This window comes from Physcomitrium patens, chromosome 9 (genome assembly GCF_059467195.1).
Source record: "Physcomitrium patens ecotype Gransden chromosome 9, ASM5946719v1, whole genome shotgun sequence".
Taxonomy (NCBI): domain Eukaryota; kingdom Viridiplantae; phylum Streptophyta; class Bryopsida; order Funariales; family Funariaceae; genus Physcomitrium; species Physcomitrium patens.
Genome location: NC_143418.1, coordinates 579,352 through 601,424, shown reverse-complemented (window position 1 = coordinate 601,424; position 22,073 = coordinate 579,352). Strand labels below are relative to the sequence as shown.

Below are 22,073 nucleotides of genomic sequence, written 5' to 3'. Positions count from 1 at the left end.
AGGGAGTGCAGTCTTAATCTTGTTGCACAAAGCATTTCATAGAGTTCGGCGATCCACCTGGTTTAGGGTTTTGATTCAGCTCAAGATACTTCGGTGCTAGATGTACTACAACCTGTGGATGTGTGACATTTCAGCATTACGCTACATTAAAAACTGAGCGTGCCGTACATACATCAGATTTTAGATGATTTTTGAATGTCATGACTTGAAAAAGTTTTAGCTGACGGCTGACGAAAAAACTCTGCAGTAAATGGTGGGATCCTTCATCTTGCTACACGTAACTAGCGGATTGCTTGTGGAGCACGCTGTCATCATCTTTCTCCTCCCTCTCGGCTTTCGTTATAAAGATGTCGGACCTCGAGCATCCACCCATTTCATTCTAAGGCTAAGAGGTTAGAAATCTGTGCAGAGATGATTGCAGGGTCTTGGTACCACTATCTATTCCATGAATAGTTCCTTAACATTGGGGCCTCCTGCGGTATGTCTTGAAGACTATCTTCGATGGTGTTCATTCACCAAGGCTCAACCATCTCAACCTGCTTCGAAGACCATTATGAATTTGACATGATGAAGCACCAGCATAATCTCGTGTAGACGATGCTAGTGGGTGAAACCCTCCACCTAGTGATCTGTGAATTTTCTTGTCGTGTCTCCCCTGCGTTCGGTCCGAAGATATTGCTAATCTAGGCATACATTGCAGCAAGTTATCAAATAAAAACTTTAGTGTATACATCTTCGAAACTCCCGATCGGCGAGGTCTTACATCTGGTGCGAATTCATCATTGCGTGTCGACTTCAACAGCAGCAGCAAGGCATGCAACCGAAGAGTAACTGATGCCTTTTCAGGTTCTTTGATTGTAGTTGTTGCGAAGGATTCTCGGGGTAGTGTCAAGCCTTTGAGTCGTCTTCTGCACGGACTTCTACAGTCGACGATGAGGACTTTAAACACATCACATAATTTAATTATTAGGAAGATGAGGGTGCGGTGAAGTTGAGAAATATATCTGTGACATCACTATATATAGGGAATTGTTAATTCTACACTCCTAACCCCTAATTGATATTGCTACACCCTAATTGATATTGGGGGTGATGGGCCCATAGGTTTTTGGATAGAGTCTGTGGTTTTTGGATTTTTTTTCTAAACTATCTTTGTAAAACCTAATAATAAATTTGGATAGAGTCTGTGGTTTTTGGAATTTTTTTCTAGACTATCTTTGTAAAACCTAATAATAAATTTGGATAGAGTCTGTGGTTTTTGGAATTTTTTTCTAGACTATCTTTGTAAAACCTAATAATAAATTGAAGGGGGGTTTTTTTTTTTGAGACTCTAATCTTTGAAATTATCTCTCTCTCACACTATTTGTTTTCTTGCTTACTTGGAAGGATGTTACTATTGTGTTGAAGCCCCATGGTTGAAAAATATGCTAAAGAAGTGATAATAAGCTAGAGAAAGAGAAAAAGAAGAAGATTGAAAATAGTAGATAGAACAAGTGTAGAATCACATTGCAACATGGGCCTTCTTCATGATAGCCAATACAATTTATTCAAAGATTTCATCACCAACATTAAATAATTTGTACTTTTCTATGACTATATCATTGTTAAGAAGGGAATAATAGGCAACAACAAATTTTGGTCAAAATGCAATAAGGAATGACAACATGGTCACAAAACTATAACTAATATGTAGCACAAGCATACTTGCTTTACTAGTTGTGTCTTTGAAGCTATTGCATGATACAATAAAACATTGGAAAAATAGCCGTTTTCAATAAAAATTAGTAGATACAACCATTTGCAAACAACAAATTTGTTTGCACCTGCTATGTCATGCCATCTTAGTCTTTGTATATGCACTCGCATTTAGAATCTTTTTGCTATAAAAATTAGGCCAAGTATGGTGTTAATCTCAATTAAATAAGTAAATACCTACATTTTTTCTATTTCAATAAATATATACAATTAATATAGAACTATGCAGCATGAGAGATTGCAAGGTTGTATTCTAATTCTTTAGTATAATTCAAGTCTTTGATTATCAATTTCACACATATATGACATCAAAACAAATTTCTTGATACAATTCTTCTTTGTACATCTATCTTGAATTTGCTTAACTTATGACTATCTCTTAAGGACATACACTAGGAATTTGTAAAAGATTTTAAAAGGTTCTAAAGAAGCTTTGTAGTTTGTAGAAGCTACTTGAGAAGTTTTCAAGCTTGTGGAAGCTGCTTGAGAAGCTTCATAATTCATAGAAGCTGCTTGAGAAGCTTCCTAATTTGTAGAAGCTACTTGAGTTCTAGCTCACCTCTCTAGTGTTGTTCTTGTACTCATTTGATTAATCTAGTTCTTGTATATTCTTCTTGAGCTTTTTGTTTAGATTTCCATTGAGTATTCTAAATTCGTGACAATTTGTCGAGACTACATTCATCTTTCATATTCGAGCTAGTTCCTTCTTGTTAGAGTGTGGATTATCCCTCTACTTGAAGGTGCTGGCATTTTAGAGGTTGTGGATTACCCTCCTCTAAACTGATATTTCTTCTATTATAATATTGGAGTCTTAACTTTCTTAGAGAGAGTGAATTACTCCTCTTCTTGAAGGTTTTAAGGCATTTCAGAGGTTGTAGAGTACTCTCTTCTAAACCAATACTACCTTCTTATAGAGTCATTTCTTTCCTTCTCTTAGAATGGCCGGAGGTCAAGATATTAGTATGATTGAAAGTTTGGAGTCCAAGTTGGACACCATTATGAATACTCTTGCTACGTTATCACAAAGAACTGTAGAGATTGAAGGAATCATTGCAAGACTTCATAATGATGGAGCATCTGGGATGGCACAATCGAGGATTCACCAGCTTTAAGCTTCAATACCAAGAGAAGCAGCTTTGCCTCTAGTTCAATAAGTACCATTGGTCTTATGATGAAAGGAGCCCCAAATTAGCCTTCCAAACAAGTTCGATGGTACGCATTCCAAGTTTTGAGGTTTTGTCAATCAAATTAGATTGATAATAGCTTTACAGCTCGAACGTTATCCGATGTAGGAGTCACGTATTGGACTGGTTGGAACTTTGCTCACGGGGCAAGCTCTATCATAGTTTGCTCCTTTGTTTCAGAAAAAATCATCAATTTTGAACAACTTCGAAACTTTTTTGGATGCATTTGCAAAAGTATTTGGCAAACATGACAAGGCACGATGGGCTACAACAAAGATTTGGTCGCTACGACAAGGGGTACACTCCGCGTCAATCTATGTATCAAATTTCAGACAATTAGCGTGTGACATCAACTGGGACAAGGAAGCATTGATGAGTCAATTTTATTGGGGCTTGAGGGATGACGTGAAGGATTTGTTACTATCTCTTCCCAATCTGCGAATGCTCAATGAAACCATTAGCCAAGTTATGAAGTACAATAACTGCCTGTTCCAACATCGCCAAGACCAACGTTGATGACAACATATGACTCACCAAGCTCCAATTATGTCAGCAAGCAGCTTGAATTCACATTCAGAGGTGGAAGACATACAAATTCACGCGATACGTATTAAATCTCTAACTCTAGAAGAAAAAAGCAGTGTATGAAGGAAAGAATATGCTCGTATTGCAATGAAGAAGGCTACAGAGCTAGAAACTACTCCAAGAAGCAAAATCGACGCATTGTCAAGACCAGAGGTGCGTTTGTTTAGGAAAACAAGGATGCCTAGCCACAACAGGGATCGTGCGCCTGAATAATTCAATACTACTACAACAATCAGGTTCCTCTCTTTTCACTCAATCTGCCCATTACTTTACCATTTCTCTATCTTTTCGCCCTCTGAAACTAAAAACCTTAGCATTATTAGATTCAAGAGTATCTGCTTACTTTTTAGACGAAGAATTTACTAAGCGTCACAAGATTCTTCTAGTACAAAAAGCTATACCCGTTCACGTAGAAGTAATAGATGGACGACCTTTATTGTCTGGTAGTATCACCCATGAATCAAAATCTATAAAGGTGACATTTAAAGACTATAGTAGTTATATTATTTTCAATATTATTAGAACTCCGTCAAACCCTGTTATTCTTGGTCTTTTTTGATTAGCAATGCATAATCCATCTATAGATTGGAGGTTATGAAGGATGACATTTCTTATAGGACATTCCGAGAGTAAGCATGTTAGAAGATCCCGAATCAAAAAATCCTTATTTATTGGAGCAAGAGCATTTGTAACATCGTCCAAAGAAGGCACATTGTTTGTCATTTATGTAACTCCAACTACCAGAGAGAAGATTTCCACAACAAACATACCAAAGTAATATAAGGATTTTGAAGACGTGTTTCAAAAGAAGAATGTCGACATGCTACCGGAGCATCGACCATACGATTGTGCCATAGACTTGCACGAAGGAGCACAACCACCTTTTGGCCCAATCTACAATTTGTCGCAGATGGAGTTAACGGAGTTGCGGAAGTATATTGACAAGAATCTAGCCAAGAACTTCATTCTTCATTCAAAGTTGCCAGCTAGGGCACCAATCTTATTTGTGAAGAAGAAAGATGGCTTGCTGTGGATGTGCGTGGATTATCAAGGTCTCAACAAGGTGACAAAGAAGAATTGTTATCCTTTATCCTTAATATCAAGTCTTCTAGAGCAACTTGGGCGTGCAAGGATCTTTATAAAGATTGATCTAAGGGAGAGCTTACAACCTCGTGCGAATCAAAGAAGGAGACAAATGGAAGACAACTTTCTGTATAAGGTATGGCCAATTTGAATATAATATCATGCCTTTCGATCTTACCAATGCTCCGGTAGTCTTTCAACACATGATGAATGATATCTTTTGAGAGCACCTTGACGATTTTGTTGTCATTTATCTACATAATATTTTGATATTTTCGAAGAATGTAGAAGAGCATGAAAAACACGTTCGTTTGGTCCTTGAAAAACTCTGCGAGCGAGGACTTTATGCCAAGTTAGAGAAGTGCTTGTTTAATCAAACTGAGATGGAATTTTTGGGATTCATTGCAACTATAGAAGGCTTGAAGATGGATCCTAAGAAGGTGGAAGCAATCGTATCATGGAAAGTTCCAAAGACGATTAAAGATGTAAAATGCTTTCTTGGCTTTGCTAACTTCTATCGGATTTTCATCAAGAATTATTCTCAAGTTGTTGTTCCACTTACTCAGTTGACATGTAAAGACAAGTTCGAATGGAGATCCTTAGCAGAAAAAGCATTTCAAGATCTTAAGATGGCATTTACTATGGCTCCAATCTTGATACATCTGGACTTTGCAAAAACCTTCTATTTGGAGACTGATGCTTCAGATTTGCTATGAGAGCTGTACTTTTGCAGATAGGCATAGACGAGAAGCTTCATCCGGTTGTATTCTACTCTCGAAAGTTTTGTGCTACCGAGATCAATTATGAGATCTACGGTAAAGAACTTCTTGCGATAGTAGATTCTTTTCAAGAGTGGCATCACTTTCTCGAAGCAGCTACACATCCGATGATTGTATACATGGATTGCAAGAATTTGGAGTACTTCATGTCGGCTCAGATTCTGAATTATCATCAAGCTCGATGGAATATGTTGCTATCAAAGTTTGACTTTTTTATTACTTATCACCTTGGAAAGCAACAAGGACTATCCAATGCATTATCAAAGAGATCATATCTAGTACCAAAGGTTAGAGAAGCAGTGTTTGATCAACAATATATAACATTGTTGAAGTCGAAATAATTTAGGCTTTGCTCTGCTATAGTATTAATTGATGTTAACTTCCTCAACTAGGTACGTACTACGACTATTGGAGATTTCGTAGCCCTCGATGTCACGCAACATATCAATAATGACAAATTCAAGGTGGAAGGAGATTTTTTATACTTTGAGGAGCAATTGTATATTCCAAAGGGACTAGCACGACTCCGAATTCTTCAATCTCGACATGACTTTCCAACTGGGGGATATTTTGGATTCAATAAGACCTTGGAACTTATTTCTCGAGATTTTTGGTGGCTCCAAATGTGGAAGGATGTCAAGGATTTTGTCCTCTCCTTTAATATTTGTTTAAGATCCAAAAATCCTCGACATCATCCTTATGATCTTCTTTAGCCATTGCATATTTCACATCGACTATGGTCTTCAGTTTCTATGGACTTCATTATGGACCTGTGGCCATCAAATTCATTTAACAGAATCTTTGTTGTGATAGTTCGGCTTACAAAGATGACACACTTTGTCCCTTGCAAGAAAACATCGTCAAACAAAGACACAGCAAGGCTCTTCGTTGATAGTGTGTATCAATATCATGGTTTACCAGATGATATCATATTGGATCAAGGAATCCAATTTGTATCAAAGTTCTGGAGATCTCTCTTTGACATATTAAAGGTGGATATCAAGCTTTTTTCGGCTTTCCATCTTCAAACTAACAGCCAAACGAAACAAGTGAATCAAACTTTGGAGCAGTATTTATGATACAACATCAACTATCAGCAAGATGATTGGACTGCATATCTATCATTAGTCTAGTTTGTATATAACAACATCCTTCATGCGTCAACTCAATAAATACCATTCTTTTTAAACTATGGATATCATCCGAAGCTTGAATTATCGAGTCCATCAACCAATAACAACCAGACAGTTGAAGAATTTGTGAAACAACTATCGAAGCTTCAAACTACGTTGAAGCTTCAATTGCAAACCGTCCAAGAAGCTTATAAGGCGTTCGCAGAAATTTTTTGGAATTAGGTACCTACTTTCAAAATTAGAGATAAAATATGGGTGCTTTGACGAAATATCAAAACCAAGCAGTCATGTGATAAGTTGGACTACCAAAGATTGGGACTATTTGTCATCTAGAAGCAAATGAATCCAATGGCGTATCGTCTGGGATTACTAGTTGCTATGAAGGTACACCCAATCTTTCATGTTTCTTTGTTGGAGCCTTATCGAGAGTTGTCTTTTCGTGGAAGAGTGCAATGTCTGCCACCTGGTATTGAAATTGAGAACCACGAGGAATACAAGGTGGAAAAGATACTAGATTTGTAGTATAAGTAGGAGAAATTGGAGTACCTAGTGCATTGGAGCGGCTATGATATCAATGAGCACACATGGGAACTAGTTGAAAATCTTATCAATACGTCATATAAGATACAAGAGTTTCATTGACACTATCTTCAAAAACCTAAGCCCTTGAGGAAGCTACTTGTAGAAGCTACTTGAGAAGCTTCCTAACTTCTAGTATATATAGGAGCTGAGATTGAAGGGATCCTCATTCTCGACAACACACTTCTTGGAGCTCTAGCTCACCTCTCTAGTGTTGTTCTTGTACTCATCTGATTAATTTAGTTCTTGTCGATTCTTCTTGAGCTTCTTCTTTAGATTTTCCGTCAATATTCTAAATTCGTGACACTATCATTATGTCTTCAAATTTGATTGCACCTACAAGACCAACAAATTTTTGTATGCCTTTGCTATATATTGTAAACATAATAATATATATATATTTTTAGTTTTTTTAGTTTTTTTTTAGTTTTTTTTTAGTTTTTTTTTTAGTTTTTTATTTTATTTTATTTTTTTTTTATTTTTTAGTTTTTTTTTTTGAATGAAGAAATAAAAGGGACTTTTGACTTTTGAGCTTTTGAACAAGTACAAAACCTTTTTGTTGATGAAATCATATGAAAGATCTTTATAAGTAACTACAAACTTGTATTCATGTCTTCATTGCAAACCATTTTTTCATCATCTATAATCTATTATATATTTGGCACATCAATAAGAATATTTTAGAGCATTATAAATACAAATTTTCAACAAATAAAAAATCTTCTTGCAAAAATAGAATTAAGTCATAGGAAATTTTATAACAAAAGCCTTTGATAATAATTAGAAAAGATTTAGGACATAATATACGATTGGTCACTTAAATGCTATTATTTACATTCCCACAACCTATATACCTTTAAAGAAGCACTTTATTGCATATTGGTCCTCTAACATCTCTACTTTGGCAACATAAACATTTTTTTATATAGAAAATGGTCACTTGGCATTGAAACAATAGCTTCAAGTATTGACACTTGATTTTTACAATGTTTATCATTGGATCACCATGTATCTTTATTACCAAGATAAGAAATTGAAGAAAAAAATTAGAGACGAAAAGATATGACTTTGGGTGGATTTTAGTGATTAATATTACAATCTAATGATAAAGAAAAATATTGTGTTTTGAATTCTCAAAGATCCATGCCTTACATTCTAAGAGAACATGAGAAAAAGAGGCATATTTTGGACATTTTACCACCTCATTTGGAATACCTTGCAAGTATACAATGCAAAATGTGCCTTGTAAAAGATAATAGATTGTGTATTGGCAACTTCCATCATCAATGGCACCTACATCCTCTACCTCCATAGCCCATTGTTCCTCTTCCCTTGACATATAGAATACTTGCAATTACTTCAATTGTCAGATTGCTTATTGACACCTATTCCACTCTAATCTATATCAATATATAACAACACAAAAAACACTAATCTATTTGGCATTGCAATGGTTTTGAGCTCTAAATAATATAATCTCTTTTTAGTCAAGAGTACATCTTCTTGGAGCTTTGAACTGTATACCAATATTTTCTACACTATACCAATATTATCTACACAATGGGATCTTTTGTTGTTTGAGATTGTGGATAATTGTACGGTTAGATAAACAAAATGTAGAAGATGTGGTTAAGTTGGGCAAAATGTCCTTATTTGTTCTTATAGTTTGAAGATGTGAAAGAGACAATTTTGGAGACCAGGGTTCCAAAAAAGAACCTCCTCAATTTAAAATCAAGTTTTATAAACAAAGTCCAATTTTTTTTCTTTCTAAGAACTTTGCATGGGTGTTGCTCCTTGATCTTGCAAGTTGACCAATCCTAGGTTGTAACAATATCAATTAGAGATGTAGCATTAACAATTCCCTATACATGTATGTATATAGACGGTGTGACTGAAGCTGTTTTCACCAAAAGGCAAGTTAGCCATGAGAATGTTGGGAAACGGGTCAACGAACAAGAGTGGCTTTAGCTCTCAAAGAAAATGTCTTTTTAGCAGCAGCTTATGTTTTGTCACTTACGCTTCTGACAGCGAGCAGGAGATGTTGGAAAACGCATTCGAGTTGAGCCACTTCTAGTTTCGGACATGGAGCTATGAAAGCTGGTCGAATATTCAACTCTTGGACCCACAGCATGAGGGCTTGGCGGACGCTAACGGTTTCCTGGGGAGAATGTGTTCACGACGATGCATGCATCGACACACTATGACAATTCACATGCTCAAAATACACTTCTACTTTTTATCCACCTCATCGAGAATTACACCGACGTTACTTTGCAGCAGCTCCTTCCGACTCTGCACTGCCTTCATCGCACTAACTTAACTAATTTGATGTTCAGAACGCTTGGAAACTGTCAAACTAATTGATCATAATAGAAGATTCGGCTACAAAACCCCGATTAATTCTTGCCTCAATGGATTTCCAAACTGTATTGCTGCAGAGCGCACTAGAACACGGCTCACAAATCTTGTCGAGCACGCAGCAGACTTCTTGGAGTAGGCTTTCAGACACGAAGTAGATTGTTCATCGCTCAAAGACGTCTGAAAAAAGCTCGCAACTAACAAATGGCATTAAGAGTGGCAAACTTCATTACAATTCCGTTGACAGACAATTTTCGAGCACGTCGTGCGCCATGTTATCCCTCAAATACCGTACGAATAGCAAGAGGCAGTGGCATCTTCCCTGGAAAGAAAGAAAAATCCGCCCCTACGCAATGCATACTGTAATTTCATGCTAATTTCTTAATCCTAGTTTGATTTGTAGACCACCGCGACACTCTCTTAATGCAAGCCAGGCAGCAGACTGCTGGGAACTCTACGATACAAACGGAAACCAACTCTGTCATCCGAAGCATGAATAATCAATACTCCAGGCTCGTTGCATGCGATTCCATGCGCAGATTTGCCGCAACAACCTCATGAACTGAGTGCTCCAAAACAATCCGTCGAATCCTTCACCGCAAGCTTCACGGACATGGTCGTCGGCGAGGTAGAGCCCATTTAGCCAAGGCAGAGCCCATTCAGCAGAGCCCATTTAGCCAAGACAGAGGCCATCTAGCAGAGCCCATTTAGCTAAGGCACAGCCCATTTAGCAGAGCCCATTTAGCCTCGAGTTCCAGACCTAATTAGCTCTGGTTTCAGGTTCGGCAAGCTCGGTGAGAGGTTTGGCGCACTTGCTCTGGATTTCTGCTCCCGCCTTTCCCAAGTCCAAATCACTTACCGTTCAACTGCCGCGAAGGAGGATTTTGGTGTGACGAATTGGTTTCGATTTTTCCATGGAGCTGAGGATTACGTAACTGTTTTCTAGCAGAGTAGGAATCGAACTGCGAATTGGACTGATCCGCTGCGAATTGCTTAGGTGCTTGGTTTTTTAGAATCTTCTGGGCGGTAGGTCACTTCGCGCTGCCTACGGAAGGGAATGAGTGATGCGTCTGTGAGTTGGTGGTTCGTTGCGTTTGGAGTGGATGCTTGTCTCGTGCTGGAAGATTTTCCTTCCGATTTTTTCTTTACCGAGCTGAATCAGCTGGTTATGATCCATTTTCCCTGCTTAGTTCGCTGAGATGTGAGTTTGGAAGAGCCTTTGCGGCGACCTGTGTTCGGTGCATTCGGTGATCCGTTGTAGGTTGTAGCGACTTTTATTTCCTTGATCGTTGCCGTGCTGTTTTGAGGAGGCAGTGCTAGAGACACGTTAAGTATTTTTGAAAGTGTTCCGGAGTATGCGATGAATTCTCCTTTTCCGTGTTTGTGTCTTGTTGTTGAGCATTCTTGGAATTTCTGAATAGGAAGAGATACTGTTACGAACTTCAGGGCTTTAAATGGTCGCTGGTGCACATCTTGTACTTGTGTTACACGACAAAGTGTGATCTCCTCCGGTGTTTTATTAGACGGTCGTTGTGAGACTTCAATTCTTCCTTCTATTTTTGGTCGAACCATCAAGAGCATTTTGTCACACCACGGTTGAATTTAAAGTTTCTTGAAGACTGGTTCCCGATCAGATATAAAATCGTGGCTAGAGCAACTCAAAAATCTAACTTCCTGATGTGTTCACGGGGCTTCTTCAGTCTACCCTGAACCGAATACATTAGTGATGCTGCTACTTTTCCACCCTGGTCTACCATTAGAATGACTTTGTTCATTATTAATTGAAGTCAATTTGGTGCTTTGAAGAGTTCATTTCAGAGCTTTTTACAGCTGCATGGCACAGCGTTCGAACTTATTGCTTTAACTACATACAGGTGAAACCAGTGCTGTAAGGAGTCATGGCCCAGCAACGAAATCTGTTTTCATTCTTTAAAAAAGGTCAAGAGGGTCCCTCGAGAGGGAGCTCCTCAAGTTCTCCTTTGCACGGTATAGACGGCAAGAAGCAAGCGAATTCCATAGAGTTTAGGCAGCAGCATGCGCAGTCAGAGAATACCATCACAAAAAGCACTCAATATTCTGAGGATAACATTGGAAGTAGTGGTTCACCTGCGTCCAGGTAAGATCAATTCTTTGGACAGAGTAATCTCTACACCTGATTTGTGAGCCTGGTGCATTGTAGACTGATACATTTCAATGCTTCAAGTGTATAGGATTGCGAGATGCTTACTAGTGGGCCCTTATGTTGTAAATTTCTACGTTTTTTTTCTTCTAATTACGGTAGACTAATTAGAAATCTTTCGGCTTCTGTTGAGGATTCCATTATTTAGAACATATGTAAAGACCCTAGCGGTTAGCTCACATGTTTCATTATATTATTGTTACGAATTCTTGTGACGTAACCACCTCAGTCTAAAGTGCTGCGAGCATGAAACTCAGTTATGTGTGTGCTTCTGCAGTCCAAATCTCGAATCTACTCCTCTGAAAAACTCGAAAGAGGCGTTATGGTCCAAGTTTAAGCCCCCTGCGACTGCCTCAATTGTTGTAAAACCTCCTGCCTCTGCCTTCACTGTTGCAAAACCTCCTGATTCAGATTTAAATGGTGCAACTTCAAGACCATTTATTCCTCGACTCAAACGCGTTCAAGATGAGGTGTCGCAAGGTGATTCTCCCGGTGGAACTTGTAACTCAACTTCAGATTCAAACAAGAGAAGGAAGCTGATGGATGTGTTAGGAGTAGAGGAAGGGCTTCCGCAGGGAAGCAAGTGGGCAGCTGCTGCAGCTAAGTTCGAGTGGCTGCTGCCCAATAAGATCAAAGACGCTATGGGAAGAAGACCTGATCACCCACTGTACGACAAGAGAACCTTGCACATCCCTCCTGATGTTTTGTCGAAAATGACAGCCTCACAAAGACAGTACTGGACGGCGAAGAGCAAGTATATGGATACCGTGCTTTTCTTCAAAGTGGTAAATATACCGTGTAACTTCGTGAAAGTTTTGGTTATGCTTTTGCGCAACTGATTCATTACCAAAATGATCACATTATGCGATTCTGAACCTAATAATCGCTACGGACTTTGTTTCTGTAATCGATGACAGGGCAAATTCTACGAGCTCTATGAATTTGACGCAGAGATTGGACAGAAGGAAATGGACTGGAAGCTCACTCTTAGTGGCGTCGGCAAATGTAGACAGGTGAGCATGCTGGCTGCCACTTTTTTAAAAAAACTATCTGAGGTGTAAGTTTCTTCTCTTCTTCTTTTTGAATTTCATCTCATATCTCTGTTTTTCATTAGAAATGTTTTTCCGGCTTGAGTTGCTTTTATGTTTGTAGCATGCTAGGAATTGATTTCAAACACATCTGCATCAGCACTTGCATGCGCCATAGTAAAGCCGAATGTTCGATTTCAAGTAATGATGGCAGCTGGTTACTCCGTGTATATTGTAGTTTCGTGCAAAATTCCTTGAAACCTGGTTTTGATTTGATCTGTGCTAGTCTAGATTGACGTGTGTATGTTGTGATCATACCCGGCTTGTCTAGTTTAGGTGTACTTTGTTTTGTTCATCTTGTGTTTCCAAGCATACATTCAAATGAATACAGGATTGAGTTATACCAACACGTTCGGGATTCTTTTATGTCAGGTTGGCGTTCCAGAAAGCGGGATTGATGACGCTGTTCAGAAATTGGTTGCTCGGGGGTAAACCTCTTTGACACTGCTTCTTTGCAGCGTGAGCTATATTGCGTAGGAGCTATCTGGGCGTCCTTTTGGTTGTGTAAACGAAAACGCTAAATCTTACCTTTATCTATCATGTTTTTCAGGTACAAAGTGGGAAGAGTAGAGCAACTTGAGACATCTGAGCAAGCCAAGCAGCGTGGAGGTGGGGTAAGTGAAGCAATCCGGAAATCTAGGTGGTAGTTGTTTCGTAAACTTAAGAAAAGTGGACTTTTAATTGTGTGGATGTGAAACAAACTTCTTCATTCTTGCAGACACACACATTATAGAATCAGGTTTTTCCGGTGCTTCAGCCTTGGTCAAATGTTTGTCTCAATTCCACAGTTTTATGATTTGTAGAAACAATGGATTTTTTAAAGTATGTTCTCTGGTAAAGTATATGGTGTGTTCATTAATTGTTGATCGAGAGTATGACGCATCAATCCTTGAAACTGATGGCCACTACTTGGATCACAGATGGTTCAGCGTGACCTTACCCACGTCGTTACTCCTTCGACCAGGCTTGATGGAAATTTGCGTCCCGAAGCTGTTCACCTTCTTGCTTTGAGGGAGGTAAGGTCTTGGTTGACAGCCGTTTATCCAAGCTGTACTTTCTTGGAAAAATAGCACAATTATACCTCTGTCTAAGCAGTCCTGCCATGCATTATTATTCTTAAGACTATTTAGATGTTTTGTTGGATGTATCTTCTAATTTGATTACTTCATCTTACATGTTGCCAGGATACTTTGGATGGGCCCCACGACAATGCATTGAGCCAAGGGTCTGTAGCTATCGGGTTTGCCTTTGTAGATGCTGCAGCTGGCAAGTTTTACGTTGGAACGATCAACGATGATTGCTCACGTTCAGCCTTGGAGTCGCTTCTAGCTCAGGTACTTTGCTTGTGTACACATTTTCTGATTGTATAATGCAAATTCTGTAGCTGTTCTTCTTCACCTTGTCGGCTTCGTCTAGTATGTATCACTTCCTGGTCCTAATTCAACTTTGACAACATAACTTAGAAAAACTAACAAATTGCGTGTTGCTTTTGCAGGTTGCTCCTCAAGAAATTCTATACGAATTGGGAGGTATTGTACACTGTCTAAAGTTTGCGGTGTTGTGTATTCACAGTGCTGTATTTCTTCGCTTTTAATATCCTTTCTGAGGAGATTAAAAATAGCTGAAAAGAAAAACCTCATATGATTCTTTGCTGTTGCAGCGGTCTCTAATGACACGTTAAAGCTGCTTCGCCATCGGACCACTCCAGGTAACATCTCTGAATATGATCAGCAGATTTTGGTCTCGATGGGATGAATCTACTATGTATAGGAGTCACTAACCTTACCATTGTTTACAGGCCAGCTTCCCGTTATGATGACGCCTCTGACGGATGAATTCCAGGAGGCAAACTTTGCGATGAAGCTGATGAAGGATAAGAAATACTTCCGTTCAGGTGGTAGTTCAGGTGATTTCAGGGGTCCATGGCCAGAAGCTCTGGAGATTTTAACTAACAAGCATCTGGCTGCTAGTGCTCTCGGAGCTCTTGTTGCACATTTGACACGGATGAAAGTGAGATTCTTACTGTGATTTAATGAGTTTCAAATAACGTACCTGTGGATGTTAAGTGGCTGTTTGTTTTCTTGTTGCCAAAACTTTGGGTTTTAACCATCAGCCATGGGAACATCCTTCAGCAGGAGTCTACTTCGAGTAAATTTTTCTTGAATCTGTGAGCTTCTTTTTAATCGGTGCTTAAAACTTGATCGCGTTATGGTTGGGGGCAGGTGAACGATGAGTTGTTACCAAATGGTGTTCTTCTTTCTTATGAAGTATTTCGTGGATCACTTAGACTTGATGGACAATCCATCGTAAACCTTGAACTTCTTGAGAATAAGGATGATGGATCACGAGCAGGTCAGTATACTTTCATCAAGACACTTCTGTAGCCATGCGCTTATCACTGAGAATTTTGTTCCCGGCCCGTGTGTAACATGACTGTTTACAGTAAGAGGGTACCAATCTTCTTAAGTATGTTTCTAGCATTTGGTGATTTCTGCTTAATTTTTCTTTCAACTGTTGTACATCATTAATGATCAAAAGTTAGCAAGCAATGGTGGGTGACCTGTTAGTTATAACTTTAGGTTTGACAAGTACTATCTGTTACAGACGAAATTTATGACTCGTGGTTTTTACTTTCTACTTCAGGTACATTGCTTGATTACTTGGACAAATGTGTGACCAAATTTGGTAAGCGCATGTTAAGGCGTTGGATCTGCCATCCTTTGCAAAACACAGCGGAGCTCAATGATCGTTTAGATGCAGTGGAGGAGCTTTCAAGTCGTGAGGAGATGGCTTGTTTGATAAGGGAGGACTTGCGTGTGCTACCTGATCTTGAAAGATTGGTTGCCCGGGTTAGAGGACTCGCGGGGTCTTCAAATCTTGGAGTTGTCCCTATGGCTGCTAAAAAAGTACACCAACGGCGGGTAAGGATGTTTTTCCCGATCATTCAATAGTTCCTTTTATGTGGTATTGACTTATTTGATTGCAGTTTTGAAGTGCTATAGAATTTACAGTGACAAAATGCGTGGATGTCGCACAACGGCCTACTTGGGGTTTAATATCGATCCGGGGCATGCAATTTTTCGTCATTTGTGCGTGCTTTTTGGTACTTTCCCTTGATACATGGCTTTTGTACACCTATAGATGAAAACTTTTGGAGAAGCTGTTCAAGCATTACGGGGAGGTTTCGAGTTACTGGAGAAGCTACAGTCTTGTAGAGATGGGTTGGGTCCTCCAAAAGCGCGTCTATTGGAGGCTGCAATGTCTTTAGGTGATGGGAATGCTGCTTTGGATACCCTTGAAGCTATTGACAGTTGCATCGATCGAAGTTCAAGTGCTATCAAATTGTATTCAAAGGTGAGATGTCATGTCTAAAAAGCACTACCTATCACCTGGAATATGTAGTTTTACAAAACTTTCTTTTGACTTCTATGTAATATATTTTAGCCCTTTGAACTACAATTTTTGAATCTTTCTATTTCACCAACCACACACCTTCGGTTAGAACCTTTATCTAACTGACGCTTGCACTGCATATTTCTATGTCTAGGGAGGAGCTACAGATGATGATAATGATAGCGATAGTGATGAACTGTCTGCCTTGGAAAAAGAAGCGGAGAGTTTGATGAAGGTCATGCTTAGCTTCAACGAACATAGTGAGCTATGGCAAGCGGCGGTTGAAACCCTTGCGCGATTGGATATTTTAATCAGTTTTGCTGCAATTTCAAAAATTGCAGCTGGACCTACATGTAGACCACAGTTTGTACAAAATAACAATGTTGGTCTTGGAGGTTCTATTCTTGATATCAAGGGCCTCTGGCATCCATATGGTTCTGGTGGAAATGGAGGTGTAATTGTACCTAATGATGTGGAGCTTGGAACAACTCGCAAGGAATCCTCTGTCAATCCTAGAACAATGCTCTTGACTGGTCCAAACATGGGCGGCAAGTCTACTTTACTGAGGGCAACATGCCTGGCTGTTATAATGGCTCAGGTATACGCATAAGGTTTCCCTTCTCTCTGCAATATATCATTGACTGTCTTCGTGTTACAGGTGAAATGTTAATGACTCTGATGTGTTTCTCACTTCAAAAGTTCTCTTGTGCAGCTAGGGTGTTTTGTACCTGGAAATTCTTGCCGGCTTTCCCCAGTAGACACCATCTTTACTCGGCTTGGTGCCAGTGATCGTATCATGGAAGGACATAGTGAGTATCAACTCTTTGTGAATCTTGTCAACCTGAGTCTAATTATTTGGTGCCAAGGAGATTGTTTTTTGGCATGAGTACTACATTATTAAGTTTGTGCCCACAGAGAAGTTAATAGCAGTTCTTTGTAGCCCCTTTGTGCTTGACCCAATATCATGCTACAGAGAGAACTTCACTGATGTATGACTCCGGTAAACTTGCTGAATACTCATGTAACATTCAGCGTATGGAGCTTAGCCTTTCAAGACTTGTTTTGCTTTTGTAATTTTCGTAAATCTAATAAGATCTACACTCCTTGGCAGGCACATTCATGGTGGAGTGTACAGAAGCTGCTTCTGTATTAAGGCACGCAACCAACAACTCTCTGGTAGTGTTGGATGAGCTTGGTCGTGGAACTTCAACATTTGATGGCTATGCCATTGCATATGCGGTAAGATGGGTTTTTCTTCAGGGCTGTTATTTTTCGTAAATGATATTTAATAACAGTATATTTCTTCACTCGAGACGAGGCTTCCGTTCTATTTTGGTTCTCTGCGAATACTCATCCTCGATCGTTTGTTCCCATTGACAATTCAGAAATTTATTGCACTGAAGCTCGCTACTTTTGAAAATCTTTGGAAATTGAAATACCTTCTTTTTGTCGTCTGGTTTCAGGTGCTTCGGCATGTTGTTGATACCCTGGATTGCCGGCTACTTTTTGCTACGCACTACCATGCTTTGACCACCGAGTTTGCTTCTCATCCTTCTGTTGGACTTCGGCACATGGCATGTTCTCTGCTACAGTCCGATTACAAAAGTGGAAAATCCATTGGCGAGCAGGAGATTGTATTCTTGTACAAACTCACGGAGGGTGTCTGTCAGCAGAGCTACGGGCTTCAAGTTGCAACGCTTGCAGGGCTTCCGCCCTCACTGGTTCGCTCAGCTGAATGTGCCAGTAATGCAATCAAGACAAAAATTTCCTCCGCTTTTGATGCTGCCCTCGTCAAGGAGGGTCTGCCTCATTTACACATGCAGTGGTTTGCAGCCCTCGTAGAGGCATTCAGCTTTGATGAAGATGACTTTATGGAAACTTTCATTTGTATATGGGAGGAGATGCGCCGGTCATCGGTTTGATCAGTGCGAAGACTATAAGACCTTTAGTCTTAAAGTACAATGGTTGTCGTGTAATATAGTATCTGGCGTTTGGAGGATGGACAATGAGCAGGCGTTCATAGTGATTTTGAAGCTATTTTTGTACCGAAAGGCTGCTAACGTAATATGAACTAGAATAAAAATCCGTAAAAGTCCATGCATGGATAAGGTCGAGTAGCAAACAACGGCACTCGTACCTGGTATGGTGCATGCAGGGTGACCACCATTGTTATCCACCAAAACCAACCCCGATTGGGTAGGAACAGACATCTCTGGTTCCAGAGTTAAAAACGAAGTTTTTGGCTAATTTTTTTATGCAATGGATCAGGTTGGTTGTAAGAACTGGTCTTTTCTCGATTGCTTTTCCTTCTGAAAGATCATCGTGGCGATTGTTAGCACGCTATCGAACATATCTTCAACATTTTTCGGACGCGCTCAATACTCCGAAACTCGCTTCAACAAATCCTACCTCGAAGAGCAGGAGAAAGTACAAGTTCCCGCTGTTGAAGCATGTTCCAGAAGAAATTTACTAAAACGAGCTATAATACATCCATACGCTGCCATAAACGGCGAAAATAATTCCTGTATTAATTGCTCAACCTTGGTATAAACTAATTACGGATTTGGGTGCAGTCGAGACGATGCACTCGCCCCTCGTCTTCATGCCGCCACCTTGACTACCTTCTCCTTGACCTCGACGATCTTGATAACAGACGCGGCGCCGATTCTGTGGATCGCAACAACAGAGTCTCCAACAATGCACAGCTTCCGCTTCAAGGCGTGATCTAGAGCCGCGCCGAGGATAGCGTCGGTGGATTCCGAGTCGGTGGCCTTGGCGGACCCCTCAGCGAGCAGCGACAGGAGGCCGCGACAGACCAAGCTGTGTCTGGCAGGAGATTCCTCGCTGATCTCCCATGTGAGGCTGTCGGTGGTTAAGACCGGCACTGCCACGGACAAGATGGGTACCGAAGGGCGGTACTTGGCCACCAGCTTGGCGGTGGTGCCGCCGCGCGTGAGGACGATGATCAGCGACGCTCGGACCTTCTTCGCACACCGCACTGCAGATGAAGCCAAGCTCTCCAACGGGCTCATGGGCAGTGGGACCGACTTCATGATCTCTTTGAAGATGGCCGAATAGTCGAGAGAGGCCTCGGCTTCCTGGCAGATGCGGGACATCACCGCCACCTGCACAAACACGACATCGAATCAGCTGAATCGGAGGGCTCTTGTATGATAAAAAGTGATTGGAAGTTTGCTTTCAGTACGCTAGCCGCAAAAAAGTGGTTTCTGGGCATGGGAATCCTTACTGCAAGGTCAGGGTAAGAGCCATTCGCAGTTTCGCCACTGAGCATGACGCAGTCGGTGCCATCGAGCACAGCATTCGCCACGTCTGTGGCTTCTGCGCGAGTGGGACGAGGGTACTTGATCATGGACTCCAGCATCTGAGTCGCAGTGATCACAGGCTTTCCGGCAGAGTTGCACTTGTAGATCATCATCTTCTGCGCCAGGAAGATCTTCTCGGTGGGAATCTCCATCCCTAGATCGCCTCTGGCTACCATAATGCCGTCGGTTTCTCTAAGGATATCGTCGAAGTTCACCAATCCTTCTTGATTCTCCACCTTTCAAACGACTCCAGATCTCACAAAATCAGCTCCAACATTAAAAAGTTGCAAATAAAAACAACCCTTGAATGTTCGAGGTCGGCGAAATCAAAAAATGTGTACCTTGGAGATGATCTGGATCGTTTTTGCGTGGCTTCCAAGAAGCGCTCTGATCTTCTTGACGTCCTCCCCTTTTCTCACGAATGAAGCAGCGATGAAATCAATCTTGTTGGGAATGCCCCATTGCACAATGTCATCAGTATCCTTCGTCGTAATGGTCGGCAAGTCCACCACGACACCAGGCAGATTCACGTTCTTCTTCTCCCCGAGCATGGTTGTGTTCTCACACCTGCACCTCACCATTCCTCTTGCCACGTCGCATTCTAGCACCGTGAAGGTGATGGTTCCGTCCGAACACAAAATCTCGGTCCCAGGCGATACGTGCTCCGCCAGCTTCGGATAGCTCATGCAAATCATATGCTCGTCCCCCAAATGAGAGTAGTCCGTGGTAATCCATATCTCCTTGCCGCGGATGAGCTTCATAGGCTTCCCCGTCTTGTGTTGCCCGGTTCGGATCTCCGGTCCCTGAAACGAATTCATGCGAACCATCACTCGTCAGCTGCTGATAATCAACATCTGCAAACAAACGTCCACGCCAAGCTTCTAGGAGCGCAAGACAGGATTAAGCCCAAAACTTCAGCTTACCTTTGTGTCAAGAAGCACCGCGCACATGATCCCCGTGTTCAGCTGCGCCTGCCGAAGATTATCCAGTGTGTATTGGTGATACTCGAACGTACCATGGGAGAAGTTGAAGCGGGCAACGTTCATGCCCGCTCTCAAAAGCTTCTCCAGAATCGGCACTTCTCTTGACTTGGGGCCCAGAGTGCAAACAATCTTCGTTTTCGAAACTCTGGAGTGTCCGTCGTCTGTTTGCAGCGTGTCGCTGAGCAAAGTGACCATATCCGTGTAAGTGGTGGTCGTCATGACAGCAGCCTGCAAGGTTGAGCTCGATGCGCAAGAAAACAACCTCCTATATCCGGTTGAAGCGTAGGCTTGGACTACCCTCCCTCCTCACGGATCCTTCATCAAACCACGGAAAGATAGCAAAAGAGTTCAGCAAAACTAAATCACAGTCAGCCATGGCGGCTAACAGCCACCAACTAGAGCCTGGAGTGTTAACAATCATCATCGAGAGGCACTTCCATCAAATAGCAACACTTTTCAATACACGAAAACAACCCTTCTGGATTACATTCCCGTGCTTGAGCTCATTGCAGCTCTCGCGTCCATGAACATTCTTCAATGAAAACAGGGGCATTCTCAAGTAATCCCGAGAAAGAGTTTATCAAAACCTGGCTCTATGACAGCAGCCTTCTCTGACAAACGCAGCCAAAGCAAAGACACGGGAACACGCGCGCTCACAGCCACGAGACAATTTGGGTAGGTACGCAGCGCAGTGCAGACCCTGGGATCAATGCGATGCAACGATGAGAAAAGGGGTCTCAAGCAAGCAGGTAAGCTGGAAAACCCTCTGGGTGAACCACAGCCTCTAAAGCCCCCCTGAAGGCTGTCAATCCAACTCACAGCCACCTCCCGAAATCACGAACTCTGCGGATACAATGATTTCCCGTCTCATTCGCCCCCTCCCCACAATAGAAAAGAACTTAAGAACAGCGAGTCAAGCAAACCTGCTCGGATCTCTCACAGCAGCAACAGTGCCAAGACCCAAAATTAGACAACCCACATGGAAACCCTCCGCCGCGCAATCCCACGACTAAAAATAAAAAGTCGACCCCGAATCCTCAATAAAACCCAGACTGGACCATCATTACAAAAAAGCGCAAAGTGGCTCTGTTTTGCAGACTGTGAGACCACGACGCACCGAGGCGAATGAATGCGAATGCGTCAGCTGTAAGACAATCAGCCAGGGATGGTTTTGGGTCTGCTTGACGTCGATCTGCAAGCTTGAGAGTGAGGGAAGGGCATGATTGGGTGATATTAAGGGATGGGTGGGTGGGTGGGAGCGTAGGCACACAATGTTTTTGGGCCGGGAAGAGGCCGCTTTAGTTGAAGGTTGACCCGAAGGGGCGGGCTTTTGGGTAGGCAGTCCACGCCTTTGCATTGACGAGCAGCTTTGCACGGGATCCTTCAACATTCGACGCCGCCGCAGCGTCAATTGCGTCAATCGCATACACACTCTTCTCCCTCGCTCGATCAATCCCCTTGCTCCCCTTCTCCCCCTTTCCGATCACTGGCTGGTCCCCATTCTCTCCGCCACCTCTTTCCCCTGATCCAACCACCCAGCATCGCCCTTCATTCATCCACATTCATCAATTACATTCATCCACGCTCGTCTCTTCGTTTGTGTCTGTACGTTTTATTTTCATTCGTCGGCGTTCATCCGTTCATTCAAGTC

General features: G+C 41.4%; 2 protein-coding genes across 6 annotated transcripts; one reads left to right on the top strand and one right to left on the bottom strand.

Annotated features, from left to right (window-relative positions):
- The first annotated feature begins 10,318 nt into the window (after window positions 1-10,318).
- Window positions 10,319-18,363, top strand: LOC112286571 (DNA mismatch repair protein MSH7). 3 transcript variants are annotated; one of them, XM_024528550.3, is made up of 18 exons: window positions 10,319-10,482; window positions 11,331-11,572; window positions 11,913-12,420; window positions 12,553-12,648; window positions 13,096-13,151; window positions 13,274-13,337; window positions 13,644-13,739; window positions 13,908-14,057; window positions 14,219-14,252; window positions 14,384-14,431; window positions 14,522-14,733; window positions 14,946-15,075; window positions 15,367-15,644; window positions 15,865-16,077; window positions 16,271-16,714; window positions 16,829-16,925; window positions 17,228-17,355; window positions 17,580-18,363. In XM_024528550.3, the coding sequence occupies exons 2-18, from the start codon at window positions 11,355-11,357 to the stop codon at window positions 18,036-18,038; spliced, it is 3,231 nt and encodes a 1,076-aa protein (XP_024384318.1). In that variant the 5' UTR covers window positions 10,319-10,482; window positions 11,331-11,354; the 3' UTR covers window positions 18,039-18,363. The 3 variants fall into 3 exon arrangements, with proteins under 3 accessions (XP_024384318.1, XP_024384319.1, XP_073392307.1); XM_024528551.3 differs by having other exon boundaries at window positions 10,323-10,406; XM_073536206.2 differs by lacking the exon at window positions 10,319-10,482 and having other exon boundaries at window positions 11,208-11,572.
- Window positions 18,364-18,555: 192 nt separating this feature from the next.
- LOC112286572 (pyruvate kinase, cytosolic isozyme) lies at window positions 18,556-21,675 on the bottom strand. Of its 3 annotated transcripts, none has more exons than XM_024528553.2 (6): window positions 21,540-21,675; window positions 21,010-21,122; window positions 20,363-20,737; window positions 19,781-20,242; window positions 19,364-19,675; window positions 18,556-19,241 (listed from the first exon to the last, which is right to left on the bottom strand). In XM_024528553.2, exons 3-6 carry the CDS (start codon window positions 20,639-20,641, stop codon window positions 18,717-18,719), a joined length of 1,578 nt encoding a protein of 525 aa, XP_024384321.1. In that variant the 5' UTR covers window positions 20,642-20,737; window positions 21,010-21,122; window positions 21,540-21,675; the 3' UTR covers window positions 18,556-18,716. The 3 variants fall into 3 exon arrangements, with proteins under 3 accessions (XP_024384321.1, XP_024384320.1, XP_024384322.1); XM_024528552.2 differs by having other exon boundaries at window positions 21,346-21,657; XM_024528554.3 differs by lacking the exon at window positions 21,010-21,122.
- Between the last annotated feature and the right edge of the window lie 398 nt (window positions 21,676-22,073).

Coding starts and splice junctions, on each gene's coding strand:
- LOC112286571 (XM_024528550.3), top strand. CDS start 11,355: ATGGCCCAGCAACGAAATCTGTTTTCATTCTTTAAAAAAGGTCAAGAG. Junction 13,740..13,907: donor ACCTTCTTGCTTTGAGGGAG/GTAAGGTCTTGG, acceptor ACATGTTGCCAG/GATACTTTGGATGGGCCCCA. Junction 14,253..14,383: donor AATTCTATACGAATTGGGAG/GTATTGTACACT, acceptor TTGCTGTTGCAG/CGGTCTCTAATGACACGTTA.
- LOC112286572 (XM_024528553.2), bottom strand. CDS start 20,641: ATGACGACCACCACTTACACGGATATGGTCACTTTGCTCAGCGACACG. Junction 20,243..20,362: donor CGGTGCTTCTTGACACAAAG/GTAAGCTGAAGT, acceptor AATTCGTTTCAG/GGACCGGAGATCCGAACCGG. Junction 19,242..19,363: donor GCTCTTACCCTGACCTTGCA/GTAAGGATTCCC, acceptor GTGTTTGTGCAG/GTGGCGGTGATGTCCCGCAT.